Source organism: Dermochelys coriacea, chromosome 20 (assembly GCF_009764565.3).
Source record: "Dermochelys coriacea isolate rDerCor1 chromosome 20, rDerCor1.pri.v4, whole genome shotgun sequence".
In the NCBI taxonomy this organism is placed as follows: Eukaryota; Metazoa; Chordata; order Testudines; family Dermochelyidae; genus Dermochelys; species Dermochelys coriacea.
Window position 1 is genome coordinate 8,129,443 of NC_050087.2, and position 14,209 is coordinate 8,143,651.

The window sequence follows — 14,209 nt, forward strand, 5'->3', positions numbered from 1 at the left end:
AAAAGGTTTTCTTCCTCCCCCCACCCCCGCTCTCCTGCTAGTAATAGCTCATCTTAAGTGATCACTCTCCTTACAGTGTGTATGATAACACCCATTGTTTCATGTTCTCTGTGTATATAAATCTCCCCACCGTAATTTCCACTGAATGCATCCGATGAAGTGATCTGTAGCTCACGAAAGCTTATGCTCAAATAAATTTGTTAGTCTCTAAGGTGCCACAAGTACTCTTTTTTTTTGTGAAACACAGCATGTCCCCAAGTGCTGAGGTCAGCATCGACTGTGTAGGGAGAGTGCCCCCTGCTGAGCCCTCACCCCACTCCCTGCAGCACAATGCCCCTTCAGCGTGCTGGGCTCCTGGTTCAGAAATCAATCAGGTAATAAATGACCGACAGTGAGTTACCAGCATTTCATGAACAGCGACAAACTGAGCTCCAATCCCCAAGGGAAAGTGGGTAAATGACTTGCCCCAAGGGAGCAGCACAACTGAGTGTAGGACCCAGGAGTCCTGGCTCCCAGATCAGTGCCTCAACCATGAAGCCACCTTTCCTTAGGGGGACAAGCACCCCCTACTGACTCACCAACAGCAGTATGCACTGCTCCCTTAGTTCCCACCCAAGCCCTGACCTTGCTTCGCTCACCTACCCCACACTAAAATGAACACGCCCCCACTGGCTGCCTGGTGTCCCAGTGCCCCGGGACAGTGAGACTCCCCAGACCAGGGGATTCTGGGAAGATCTGGAGCAGCCCTGGGCTCCTGACCGGCGCCCGAGCTCGTTACTCACCAATGGAGTCGGGCACGTGCTTCCCCGAGGCGTTGAGGCAGAAGCTCAGGTTTATGCTGCCGAGGGGGAGGGGGAGAGAGAGAGAGACATGCAATGAGCCTGGGGCAGGCCAACACCTGGCAGAGCCTGCCAAGGCCCTGCCAGAAACAGCACAGGGGCAGAACTTACCCACCGAGGGGGCAATGGCTTGGGAGCCCTGCACAGACCCGACAACCCACTGTCGGTGCAGATGGTCAGTGGCAGAGCTAGGAGCAGAACGTAGGAGTCCTGACCTCAAGTCTGCCCTCCCCTTAGTTACACACTCCTCTGGGAAGGCGGACGGAGAGAGACGCCCTCCTCATGGTGCAACAGGGAAACTGAGGCACAGAGCAGGGAACTGATCCGGCCAGAGTCACTGGCAGGGCTGGGAATGGGCACGGGGGCCCTGGTCTGTGCTATGGCCACAAGTTGTGCTCCTACCAGACTTGGGCTGCCCCAAGGCTGGGTGACAGCTAGACCCAAGGAGGAGAACCCTGGAGCCCTGAACCCAGATCCTAGGATCTTCAGTTACCCCATAGCCAGTTACAACTCCAGGGCTGTCACCTCCCCGCTTCCAAATCACCCTTAGATTGCTGCCCCCCCAATTCCGGAGTTACGGACCTATCCCTATCTCGCACCCTGTCCTTGGTGCAGCTGTGAGCTGGCTACCAGCAACCCCTGGTTAATCGTTAACCCCAAAGGCAAGCAAACCACGGGAGGTGGGAGCAAGATCATAATCAGAGCGAGGGGATTCTTCAGGTCAAATCCTTCCCAGGGTGAAGGGTGCGAGGGTGGAGGGCTGCTACAGCACATAGGGGCATCAGGAGCAGCACCTGACTGGCTCCTTGAGGCATTCCTGCCGCCCTACCCTCTGTAATGCCGATCCCGCCAACCCTCCCCACCCCCAGTGCCAATACCCCTCTCCACCCTCTTCCCCCTTCTAATGCTGATCCCCCCCATCTGCCCCCACTCCAGGGCCTGAAACTGCCTCCCCCAGCTGCCCCGCCCACAGCCCCACAGTCCAGGCAGGACAGCCAGCGCCCCAGCTCCCTCCAGCTGGCTGCAAGTGCCTCACAATCACTCATTCATGGAAGGGGAGGGCAGGCGGCCAGCAGCCCCTGTTGCTGAGCAACGGATAAATAGCTTGCTATAAACAAACCCCCAGCAGGCCCGGGGGACATTAACCCCCCACACCTCCCTGGAGTGAGACCAGCAACAAGCCGCAGGGGGCAATTCACACACTCCATATCCAGCTACGGGAGGTTACATCCAGGGGGCTGTTGGGGGGAGTCCCCCCCGAGAGTGGAGTTCATTGGCAGTGTTTCAGTGAGCCCAGCCCCAGCACTTGAGTTTATAACAACAGCTAAAAGGAGATGCAATTTGCCTGACACCCGCTTAGCCCTGCTGACGGGACTGGGGCCATCTGCCTTGCTGGATCCTTGTGCACACTATGCACAGGGTGCGCTCCCCAGCACCCCACACTGCAGTGCAGACACCTCTGGGGTGGCACGCAGCAGCTGTTTAACCACAGACGCAGCAGTGCAGGACAAGAGGTGAAGGAGAACCCAACAGCCAGTCACCTCAGCCGAGACTCTCAGACAGGCAAGCTGCGTCAGAAGAAGCCTATGGAAGCAGCGCCTATCCGGAGGGAGGCCCTGAGCCCTGCTCGGTGCTCTCCTCCCCCTGCCGGCAGGGCAGATCTTGAAGGGGGTGCATTACCTACCAGGCCACGTGGGTGTTGCTGCCCTCCAGCGTGCAGGATCGCTCTTCAGGGTTGAACATGGCAGGGAAGATGTTGAGGGAGGCGCTGGCATAGACGATGGGGCGGCCTCTGAGGGGGGGGCAGGGGGCCAGGAACGACAGGGAAGATGGTCACATGCTACATTCACAGCCTGAAGGGACTGAGGCAGGGTCGGGACTGGGCTGACCCCAAAGGGGTGACGGGAAATGGGGCCAGAGAGCTCGGACGCTGCCTCTTCTGCCTGCAGAGGGACTGGCTACCCGGCTGGCGTCAATCAGCCCCACACTTCTCTAGGGCTGGGCTATTCACACCAGAGAGGACCTGACTCCAGATTGCTCCAGTTGGGCCAGGAATCCCCGGAGCAGCTGCTTCCCCTCCCCGCCATGCCCAAAGCGATGCCAGCCAGGAGCTGGGGATGCCCATGGCTCAGGCTAGCTCCCATGCCATCCCCCAGTGGTGCCGACACGAGGAAACGAGTTCCAAGCTGGCTGGAGAGGACCACCGCTTGGGTAACCTCCAGCCGGGGGCAGCCAGCAGGGGCAGACGGTCAAGTGGGCACAGGGACCTGGTGTGCAGAAACACCATGGTGGGCTGAGGCAGTGGTGCCTTTAGATTCCCACAGCCCATGGCTGAGGGCAGGCCTGGGGTTGCTGACCCACACAGTGTGGGTTCCTGGAACCAGCCCCCCAATCCCCAGGAAAGAGCCCACAGAGAGGAACAGCACCTACCTGTACACCACAGCCGTGTCCACTCCAAATGCACCCACAATCAGGTCTGCAGGGCAAACACACACACAGATCAGCTGGAGCCCGCGGCAGGCCAGCATCCCTAGGAGCCAGAGCCCACAGAGAAGGGGAAGCAGCATACGGGCAGGGCTCCATCAGTGCTGTGCGTCCCCTGTACCGGGGAGCGAGCAGGGAGCTCATAGCCAGGGGGACGGTAGATGTGCACCAGAGGGGAGCTAGCAGGGAGCTCACTGCCAGGGGGACAGGGCAGGGTCTGCACCAGAGGGGAGATAGCAGGGAGCTTGCTGCCAGGGGGATGGGAGAAAGGTAGGCAGGCGAGTGGCAGGTTATCCCATGGCACTCAGCACCATTCCAACTGGCACTAAGCTATCCGCAGCACCTCAGCCTGGCCCAGGAACTCACCCAGGCTGCACTAGCCCAGCGGATGTCGAGTGGATTCTCTCCCCTGGAGAGAGCCGGGCATCGCATCCCAGCAGGAGACGCTAGAAGCAGCACTCGTCCCAGATGCACACTGCTAAAACTTGGGGAGGGGAGGGTGCAGGAGGCAAGAATGGGGAGCCCAGAGCCAACCTGGGATGGAGAGTCAGACAGGCAGGCAAGGGAATGGAGCCTGCCAGGAACAGCGCCTCCTCTTGGAGACAAAGAGCAGTGCAGCCTCCGAACAGCCAGTTCAGGCACCGGGCATGATCTGTGCTCGGAGCCATGATGCTGGCTGCTTCTCCCGGGGACCAGGTGGCTGACACCCGACCCCCCCGTGGGGACTTGGAGGGCCAGGCAGTCACAGGGGGCAGAGCCAAGTCTCCCCTGCGCCAGCCCTCACCTGGGTAGCCATTTCCATCCAGGTCCTTGGCTCCGCGGAGGGCGAACCCAAAGAAGTCAGGCGAGCGGCTGGGCGGCCAGTGCCCCTGCAGGACCTGGGAAGGCTGGGCGTTCACCCCGCCTGCCTGCCCATTGTACACGTACACCACGCCCTGCTGTGCATCCCCGCCGAAGGGCGCCCCAATGCCAATGTCTGGAGGGGAGACAAACACCAAGGTCAACAGAGGAGTGCGAGGCACCCTGAAAGAACCGGACCCTGCTCCCATCCGTTGCCCCCAGCACAGGCAGCAGGGAAACGGGCCTAGGGGTTCACAGCTGGGAAAGATGGCCAGCCACCAGGAGCCAAGCTCACCCATGGAGCCGTCCCTTTCAATGCCAGGCAGCGAGGGCTGCAGGGACTGGCCCTTCCCCTGGTTTCTATCTCACACTCCTGCCCTCCGAGATGGGCGAGGGCTGCTGGGTCTCCACAGTTGGTAATTCCACCCAGCAGGGGGCTCCAGCACCGGGCCCCTTACACGCAGCAGGGAGTGGTTGAACTACACCGGCGCACACGCCTAGCTTAAATCCCGTGTCGGCTGCAGCCAGCAGGGGACGACAATCACACGTGCGCGGGTGCGCTAACCATTATAGCCATCCTGATCCAGGTCTCCCAGCGAGGCCACGGTGCTCCCAAAGCGGCCGAACTCCTGGTGCCCAGTCAGCACCATGGAGGCATTGGGCTCCATACCGTGGGGCTGCTGCAGGTAGATGTAGACTCTGCCCACCTCCTGCACCCGCCCGTCTTCTGTCTTCTCCATGAACAGTGGGGCACTCACCAGCAGGTCATCCAGGCTTTGGGGTGGAGGGGGGAGAGAGAGAGAGAGAGAGAGAGAGAGAGAGCGCGCGCGCGCGCACAGGGGCTTTGAATTTGGGCTCATGCTAGAGCAGCCGACAGGCCCAGAGGGGCACTGAGGGCTGCCGAACTGGTGGGTAACTCGTCCTTCCATCACATGTTCAGCAAGGGGCAACATTCACAGCACACTGATGCTTGGTGGTGCTGCTTCAGCAGCCAGGTCATCAGCAGCCCTATTCCTGGCCCTGGGCGGAGAGGAGCCTGGGGTGTGCGTGGGTGTTTGGAGAGTGAGCCTACCTCACTCACCCCACGACGGGGGCTCCTGCCCAAAAGGCTGAGCCTGGCTCCCCCTCTGGGCCTCGCAACCTGCTGGAGGGGCGGCCAGGCCAGACCCAAATGATGCTGTGACCTCACATGCCGGAGCAGGGAGCCAAGCCCAGCCCCGTGGGAGAGGAGCCGCCACTGTGGGGTGCACTCACTCTCCAACAATCCCTCCCCCACAGTGCCTCTAGGGCTCTAGACGTCCGCATCCCCAACCCCTGTCACACGCGGTGCTAACCAGGTCCCCGCTGGTAGCCTTGGCCTAGGCAGAACAGGCCACACAGCCCTGGCTGAGCAACCCGCTCCCCCACGGGGCTGGGGAGAAGCCGACCCCCTGGGTCCAGCGCTGCCACCTGGCTCCATCCCCTTCACCTAGTGACACCCAGGGGCTAGGATCCTCTGGGGTTCCAGTAGCCCTGCAAGTGTGTGCATGCAGAGGGTGTGTGCATAGGTGTGCGCGGGAGGGCGGGGGTGGGGGGGGGGTTGCAAGCGCAGGGGGAGGAGATGTGTGCATGTGGGGGGGGGTTGTGCGCGAGCAGGGGGGGTGTGTTCGAATCAGATCTGGGCCTGCTGCAGGAGGCGCCAGGAGCCAAGGGCTGCGGTCAGAGGGGAGAGGAACTGCCACTCCCACCCCCCACCCCCTGGCCCCCACTTCCGCCCTCCCTGGAGCCCGCTCCTGCCCACACACCCCCTGGGCCCTGCTCCCATCCACACACACCCCTGGCTCCCGCTCACACCCCCAGTGCTCCCATGCAGCCCCCGGCCCCCACTCCCGCAGCAGGCCCAGATCTGATTCGAACACACCCCCCCTGGCCTCTGCTCCCATGCAGCCCCCTGGGCCCCGCTCCCTCCCACACACCCCTCCGGGCCCCGCTCCCGCCTATCCCACCCCCACCCTCAACCCTGCTCCTGCTCTATGCAACCAAGGCTGTGACTGTGTGTGGCCATGGTGGGGGCGAGGTGAGGATGTGTCTCAGCTGGCCGTATCTTGCAATGAAGCAAAAGGGTTTTGGGGGTGGAGAGGGTTCTCCCAGTGTGTGACCCAGCACTTGGGGGCGGAGGGGGGAACTGGGGTCAGGGATGCTGCTCTGTCCCATCCCCTACGACAGAGGATGCTGTTGGGTCAGCGGGCTCCGAGCCCTGCCCCCCTACCACCGCACTACACAGGCCCCCATGTGCCTCCCCTCTCCCACACACTGCTATGCCTCCAATGCCGAACCCCCTGCCCCCACAACACAGCCCAGCCCTTTTCTGCTTGACCCAACTGCCCCCCTTAATCCATCAAACCCCCAGTAATGGCACAGACACACCCCGGCTAGCAGGGCCCCCACTCACCCGTCACTGTTCACGTCAGCAGCAGCCACCGCATAGCCAAAGTAGGCTGCCATCTGGGGCGGGAGAAAGGGAGTGCTGGGTTTGTCAATTAGGCTGCAGATTCCCCATGGATTCTCCCCCCACCACTCCCCCGTCCTGCCACAAGTGAGGAAACCTCCCAGAGCGGGGTCCACATGAGAGGCTGAGGGCCCGGGGCTCCCTCCAGTTGGGCCAAGCCATGGGCTGGTCCCGGCTCTGCAGCAAGTGGGGTGAAGCAGGGGCTCCGGGCTGACTCCCCATGGTGAGCAGGGGGCTGGGGCAGGGCGCTGGTGTGTCCGATCCCTGGCCTGAGACAGGGATGCTGTCAGGATGACAAAGGGATTTTCAAAGATCCCCTTTCTAGTCGTCCCCCACCCAGCATGCTGGCGCAGACACCCTGAGCCTGTGAGGAACCAATGCCACACGGCACCAGCTCCCCATCTCATACCCAGCTGCTAAGCGCCATGCGAAGGGACAGGGCCCAGCTGCTCTGGACAGTGGCACTGCCCTAGGCTCTGCCCCTTTGCAGCCAGAGTCACCCCTCTACAGAGGCAGCTACTGCTGCTGGGGCCATGGGGCCACCAGCCCGGGAAGAGCGTTCATGAGACGATCTTTCTATTAACACGCCACCCACGCGCCAAGACAGCGACAGGCCCCTTGCCCGCTGGCTTGGGTGGTATGTCTGCTGGTTCTCGTGCCCTGGGACAAATGCTGGGAAGGGGGCTTTTTCCCATGCTGCAGGAGATAATTCACCCTCCTCCCCTCACAGACAGGGTTATTTCCAACAGGAGCAGCATCCCTGACCCCAGTTCCCCCCCCACCCCCAAGTGCTGGGTCACACACTGGGAGAACCCCCTCCACCCCCAAAACCCTTTTGCTTCATTGCAAGATATGGCCAGCTGAGAGACATCCTCACCTCGCCCCCACCATGGCCACACAGTCACTGCCTTGGTTGCGTGGAGCAGGAGCAAGGTCGAGGGTGGGGGTGGGATAGGCGGGAGCAGGGCCCGGAGGGGTATGTGGGAGGGAGCAGGGCCCGGGGGGCTGCATGGGAAGCACTTCTAGCCCCATGCACCCCATGGTGCTACCCAGGGGCCCTCTGGGTCAGTAACACACGGTCTGGGTAAGGGCTGTGCCCCTCCCCCTGGGAAGAGCTGGCAGCTCCCACCCAGCAAGGGGCCTAGCATGCATCACCTGCCACCCACTGCCCATGGGGCTCATTCGATCCCTCAGGGTGGCCTCATTCCAAAGCCCTGCTCAGATGACAGAAGAGCCCCTGTCATGCACACAGGCCTGACTCATGTGGCCAGCGCATCCTGCTCACCTGCTCTCCAGAGAAGTTATACAGGGACTTCATGTCCGATCCATTCAGGACAGTGACCTGGCAAGAGAAGACTCAGGTCACAGCTCAGTCGCCAAGTCCCCATCCCAAGCCCGCAGGGCAGAACCACTCTGACCAGGACTCACTCCCGTCCCAGCCCCCAGGTGGTTTCTATTCTCCTCCTCTGGACGGTTCTGGCCCAGGCGGCCCCTGCTCACTCCACTGCTCTGCTGACCCAGAGCCCAGTTGGGGATCTCACCTGGTGTTTGCAACTTTGTCAGGTAGAAAATCCAATTCCCACTTCTCTGGCGCCTCCCCTCTGAGGGGCTCTACGGGTGACGCCCACAGCAACATCCACGTAAAAGATGGCAGGAGGGGGGCTAGAGGTTAGAGCAGGAGCAGGGAGGAGCTAGGAACCCCCACCCTACTTCCCCAGCTCAGGATCTTACGTAGCCGTAGGTCAAGTTTCCCTTGGGAACGCCAGCCACAAAGTCTGCAAAGGAGCAAAGAGATATGGGTTCATTAGCTCCGGGCGGGTCCCTGGGGGGTCCCTGTGGGCAGCTCAGCCTGTGGGATGCTGGGGTGGATGGACAACACAGACAAAGCCAGGCCAGCTCCCCAGGCAGATGTGACCCTGGGCTGTCCAACGCCACATCCCAGGGTAAAGCAGTTCACCCACAATTTGGGGGGTGGGGCGGGGGGAGAGAATCCTAGAGCCCAAACTCCAGGGGGCTGAAGCCCTAGCCCACCCTGCACCCACTGATAGCTCACTCACTGTCTCAGTGCGGGAGGACTGGCAGATCGAACCAGAGCCCTGGACCCCAACCCACCAAACTCAGCTATCTGGCTATTTCTCACGTAACGCAGGACAAGCATGTCACAGCAGCTGGCTCACCAGGGTAATGGCCTACCCAGCTGCTCTCAGGGCAGGCTGCTGGAGATGCTGGGTTCGAACCCCGCCCAGGGTGGCATGGTACGCTCATTTCTGCTATTTACGCTGGACCCAGGCAGGCCCCACAGTGGGTGCCAGCCTGCCCTGTGCAGCTTCCTAGCCCAGCTGGCCAGACCCAGGAGCATCAGCTTGGCCTCCTCCATAGCAACTGCTTCCTCAGAGCACCTGGGCTCCAACCAGCACTTGTTCTGCCCTGGGACTGACCCTGCCACATCTATGGGGTGTTAGAAAGGGGGCAGAATTTGTGGGGGGGGCTTCAGCAATTACTCTCCCTTAACCACCGACTCCAGAGAGCCCAGCATGGCAGTACCTTCGGTGGAATCCCCGCTGAATTCACCGACGGCCACAGAATACCCTGCACGAGGAGAGGAGCAGAGGGGTTAGGCTCCAGCACCACTCAGTCCCTGGCCCTTCTGTCCCCATTGTTTTGGTTAGGCCCTATTCAACACTGAGCAGGAGGAGCTGGCTTCTCAGTGACAGACTGATGGATTAAAAGGGAACCACACAGTAACACTCCTTAGCAGCTTTGCTCTGCCCCAGAGAGGGGTTAGTTCCTGGGACAGGGCACTGGGTGACGGGGTCGGGGTCTCCATGACTTTGGCAAGGCTCAATCCCTCTCCATGCCTCACTCACCCATTTGTGCCAAGCCGTAGGCTGAGTCTGCACTAAAGGAGCTCCCCGGAGCTGTTCCCTTAGTTACTGTCTGTAACACGCCAGGGAGCAGCAGGGTCTATGGCTGGAGCGCGGGGGCTGGGAGGCAGGGACTGGTATCTAGTGGTTGGATCGGGGCGGGGTTGGGAGAGTCAGGACTCCTGGGTTCTATCCTCAGCTTTGGGAGAGGAATGGTGTCTAGTGGTTGGACCAGGGTAGGGCTGAGAGTCAGGACTCCTTGGTTCTATTGCCAGTTCTGGGCGGGGAGTAGGATCTAGTGGTTGGAGCTGTGGGAGTTGCTGGGAAGCAGGAATCCTGGGTTCTATTCCTGACTTTGTTGCATGTCCTTGAGAGTAGTACAGCTTCCATTTCCCCAGCTATAAACAGGAACACCCCCAGCCCCCTCACCCGAGGAACACCCCTGCCCCATCTCCCTCAGCAGGTGTTGCCTCGCACCCCTCGCAGGGGAGCACTCGGCGAGCAAGACCGGCTTTGGGAACTTCTCTCTGTTTGGCACTGGGGAGCAGCACTCGAGTCTCAGCCCCTAAAGCTGCAGCACAGCCAGGTGCAGTGCCTATGCCCAGTTCCCCGTCTTCCCCGGCCGAGGCTGCCCATGAACCTGCAGTGAGGAGCCTCGGTCTGTTGGGAGCTGGGCCAAGACCCCCACCTCACTTCCCACGGGCACCTAGATGGGGTAACCAGCCAAAGACTGGGGGCACTCTACATTCAGCTATCCCCTCCCCCACCCAGAGGGTACCTTCCCCCACCAGCCAGGGCACTCACCCAGATAGCTGTCGTCATAGATGGGGGCCGCCTGGCGTGTCTGCAGCTGCCCCTGGGTGCCCAGGATTAAATACTCAGGGTAATAGGACTCCTTGATCTGCTCCTGCGTGGCTGAGATCACCTGGCCTGGGGGGAGATGGGGTGGGCAGCTGAGAGTCCAGCAGGGAGGAGCAGGGGAAGGAGTGGTACCCCGGGGGGGGGGTTGAACAGGGAGAAGATGAGGAGACCAGTAGCAGTGAGTGGGGAAGGGGAAAGGCGATGGGGGAGGCCAGTAGTAGGGGGAGGGGAAAGGCGATGGGGGAGGCCAGTAGCAGGGGGAGGGGGCACTCACCTTGCCAGAAATAGCTTCCAGGGCCTCCCAGAAGCACTCGCCCCGTCTGCAGAGCAAAGAGCCCGGTCAGAGCCACAAGGTGAGATCCTGCCTGGGAGTCAGGGGGAGGGGAGAGACTATCCCCAGCGGAGTGTCACTGGGTTTACTCCTCCCCCACCAAACCCCTACTGCTCCCCACTTGGCCACAAGGGAGGCAGCTGACAGAGCAGCTTCAGTGTCCCCCACACCCCGGAGCTGGGGAGGGAAGGATCTCACAGGGGGGTAGCAGAGTGGGGCAGGGCTGGTCTCTGCAGGCCCAGCTGCGACGGGCAGAGGGGGGCCCCATGCTGCCCCCTAAGGGGTCAGGGAGACACAGGAAGGGCTGCTGCTCTCTGTGTCCCCTCAGGCATGAGTGACACTGCTGGAGACCTGCCCTAGCACCCGGTGGGGGGCGAGGGGGGTGAAGAGCAAGCAGAGACCCACCCAGCTGGCCCAACGGGGCAATGACCTGCTTGTGGGGCACGGGGGATGTGACTGGGATGGGCCGGAGGTATTGCGGGGGTTCCTCACAAGGCCCCTCTCCCAGCATCCAGCAGCTCCCAACACGGAAGGGGTTGCACATAAGAACATGCTTCCTCTAGGGTGGGCGCCCAGAGAGGATAAGGGACCTGCAACTGCTACCAGCTAGGGAGTGCTCCCGTAGAAGGTGCCTATTTGCGGGTCTGGGCTTGAGACACAGCTCTGAGGGGCAGGAGGTACCAGAGCCTGCAGCCCGGGACCTAGCCCCTTAGTCCCACTCAGGGGGATCTGACTGCGGGTGGCCCCAGCGTGGAACTCAGCAATCCCCCATACACAGGCAGGGGGTGCTCTGCTGCTACTAGAGTTCAGGGGCGGAGCAGCACGGCATCAGGGCCTCTCACCTTGGTGAACTCAGCGCTAAAGCCACCCTGGCAGTAACCCTGCCCTTCCGCCGAGTTCAGATCTGCAGAGAGAAACAGCCGTGAGGGGCGAGCGGTGGGATGGGGGGCAGGGGGCTCTGACCCTGGACACCAGCACCCTGGGGTGGGATTCTAGGCTCCCAGCCCCCTGCTCCAGCCACTAGGCTCTTCTCCCCACTTTCCCAGGTAACACTGTCACCACCCACTCCGACGCCATCCCCTGGGAACGTGTGCCCAGCCCAGCGCTGGGGCTGTGAGGGAGGCCTGGGATGGAAAGATTTCCTGATTACCCCTTAAAGCAGGGATTATCTGCTTTTGGGGGAGCCAAGGAGTTTGGGGGTCTCCTGCCCACTGCCCCCCAGCCCAGCCCCAGAAGGGAGCACTAAGGGACTTTCCCCCCATTCCCTGAGCCAGTACCTGAGCGGCAGGGTGAATACTCCACAAACTTGGTGAAGTTGCTGACAGACAGGTAGCAGGTGCCAACAGGGTCCCGGCCAGATTCATCCTTGAGGGTGTGCCAGCTGTACAGGGGGGCGCGGCCTGGGCAGGGATAGAGCAGCTGGGTGAGCAGCAGTTGAGGACAGGGGAGACCGAGCGACTGAAGAGGTCCCGGTACCTGATGGCGTCCACCCACCCACTAGCTACCCCCGCACAGCGTGGGTCCATGCAGGAACCCCCCTGCCCCATAGCCAGGCAGAGAATCAGCCCCAGCCCGCCCCATGGCAGACCCTACCAGCCGGGGTCCCCCGGTGCCGTTCTTACCAGGATGGAGCTGCCGTGGGACCGCACTGTCGCTCCGAACCATTGCAGGGATTTGAACTCCACCTGCGTCAGCCCATCGGTGCCATTCCCGCTGAAGTCGTGTTGGCGGGGCCCTGCAGGGAGAAACATGGTCACTGCCGGGCTCCACGACTGGCACCAGCTGCTGCCCCCGTGGGGGGCCTAGGATACATGGCTGAGCTGCCAGCTAGGCCCCACAGGGGCCAGCACTGACCCAACACACCAGCCAGCTCACGGGTACAAACTCTGTGTGGGACAGCATGGCCCTGAGGCCCTGTCACCTGGGAGGGAGTCACTGGCGTGGGGGAGCCCCCTTGCAAACGCCATGGGGGAGGGGGCAGCGTGCTCAGAGCTGTCTCGAAAGATGGCATTTGGCCAAAGTGTCCCAGGAAGGGACAGTCTCTCCTCTCCCACCCAGCCCTTGCCAGCCCCAGGAGGGTCCCACCTGCCACCCATAGCCCCCCTCCCCCCAGGCAGGTCCCGCCTGCCGCCCCCCCCCCCTCCTCCTGAGTGGGTACCACATGCTGGGGGCTTCACTCAGCTTTGCTCTACAGGAAAACACAAGCACAGGTGAATTCTTGGAAGAGCAAGAACCCCCCCCAAATCTCTCACTACATGTACCCTCCTCTACATGCACTGTACCCCTGCCCCCACCCACAGCCCACACTGCAATCCCCACCCCCACACACAACCAACACTGCAACCCCCCACACTTAAACCCTGCCACCTATAGCGCACACTCCTTACCCCGCTCCCCTGCCCCCACCCATAGTTCACACTGCAACCCCCCGCACTGCACCTTTGCCCCCACCCACAGCAACCCCCTACCCCCACTCACTGCCCCCCACAACTTGTGCTGCAACTCACTCTGCCCCCTCAGCGCCATACTGTCCCCCACCTCCTATACTGTAACCCCAAGGACCCCTCCCCCACATCTGCCCTGTTGTTCTCCCTTTCATAGCCCTCCTCCCCTACAACACACCCCCTACCTTCGCCCACTGCCTCCCGCATTGCCACACTGCCTTGGGGGACTTTCCCACCCACATGCCTCCTGCATCCCCGCTTCTTTCCCCTGGGCTCTGCCCCATCTTGGGTCTAGGGGGTGAATGAGCCCAGAGCCACCTGTGGTTCATCATTAACCACTTATCTCAGGGTGAGGAATCAGGGCCCCAGAGCAAGAGGCCATGTGGCTCCAGCTGCTGGCAGGGTGCCGTGAGGGGGAGCAAAGCCAGGAGATCCTCTGGAGACAGATCCGCCAGTGAGGCCGGGAGCCAGATGGGCCACGTCTGGCTGGAGCGAGAGCAATGTTTGGTACGAGCCGCGCGGGGCGACAGCTCCCGTTGGGCCGCGTCCTGCTCTCCGGCCGTAACGCAATCAGCCCGACCAACGAGCCAAGGAAAATCCCCTGGCTGCGAGCCAGCCGGGCCCCATCCAAGCCAGCCCCTCCAGGGCACCAGCAGGGATGCCGGGGAAACCCCGCTCCAGGTCACCCCAGCCAGGCGCCAGCTCTGCAATCCAGCCGCAAAGCCCTTGCTTCCCTTTGCAAAGCTGGGTAAATATTTGTCCTTGGCCAGAGTGAGAGACAGCCAGAGCCAGAGCCCTGTCCACGTGGGTGGGAACAGGGGGTCCCCTCCCCCCTGCACAGCCTTTAGCCTGGGATCCCAGCTCCCCCTGATGGCCCTGACTGTGGGGGGGAGCTCCCCTCCTGACCCCCGGCCCATGGCTCGGTCCCCTGGCCTTGCACTGATCGCTGCCAAGGGACCCGAGGGGAGCGACAACGGGATGGATGTGCCCACTACCATGGCAAGACCAGGACTTTGCACCCCACCTGACCCCACACTAAGCGATGCCAGGGACTGAGC

At 62.0% G+C, this 14,209-nt stretch overlaps 1 protein-coding gene across 2 annotated transcripts in view; it reads right to left on the reverse strand.

The window, feature by feature from the left end:
* ITGA5 (integrin subunit alpha 5) overlaps nucleotides 1-14,209 on the reverse strand; it is a 48,311-nt gene that overhangs the window by 18,127 nt on the left and 15,975 nt on the right. The window contains exons 3-16 of one of the 2 annotated variants that reach the window (XM_038378858.2): nucleotides 12,330-12,442; nucleotides 11,985-12,126; nucleotides 11,550-11,611; nucleotides 10,651-10,696; nucleotides 10,320-10,445; nucleotides 9,196-9,240; nucleotides 8,383-8,426; nucleotides 7,937-7,993; nucleotides 6,595-6,647; nucleotides 4,729-4,937; nucleotides 4,108-4,299; nucleotides 3,270-3,315; nucleotides 2,524-2,631; nucleotides 783-838 (exon numbers count right to left, since the gene is read on the reverse strand). In XM_038378858.2, the coding sequence (XP_038234786.1) occupies nucleotides 783-838; nucleotides 2,524-2,631; nucleotides 3,270-3,315; nucleotides 4,108-4,299; nucleotides 4,729-4,937; nucleotides 6,595-6,647; nucleotides 7,937-7,993; nucleotides 8,383-8,426; nucleotides 9,196-9,240; nucleotides 10,320-10,445; nucleotides 10,651-10,696; nucleotides 11,550-11,611; nucleotides 11,985-12,126; nucleotides 12,330-12,442 (1,299 nt within the window). The remainder of the gene's footprint in view (nucleotides 1-782; nucleotides 839-2,523; nucleotides 2,632-3,269; nucleotides 3,316-4,107; nucleotides 4,300-4,728; nucleotides 4,938-6,594; nucleotides 6,648-7,936; nucleotides 7,994-8,382; nucleotides 8,427-9,195; nucleotides 9,241-10,319; nucleotides 10,446-10,650; nucleotides 10,697-11,549; nucleotides 11,612-11,984; nucleotides 12,127-12,329; nucleotides 12,443-14,209) is intronic. The other variant, XM_038378854.2, reaches the window with a different exon arrangement.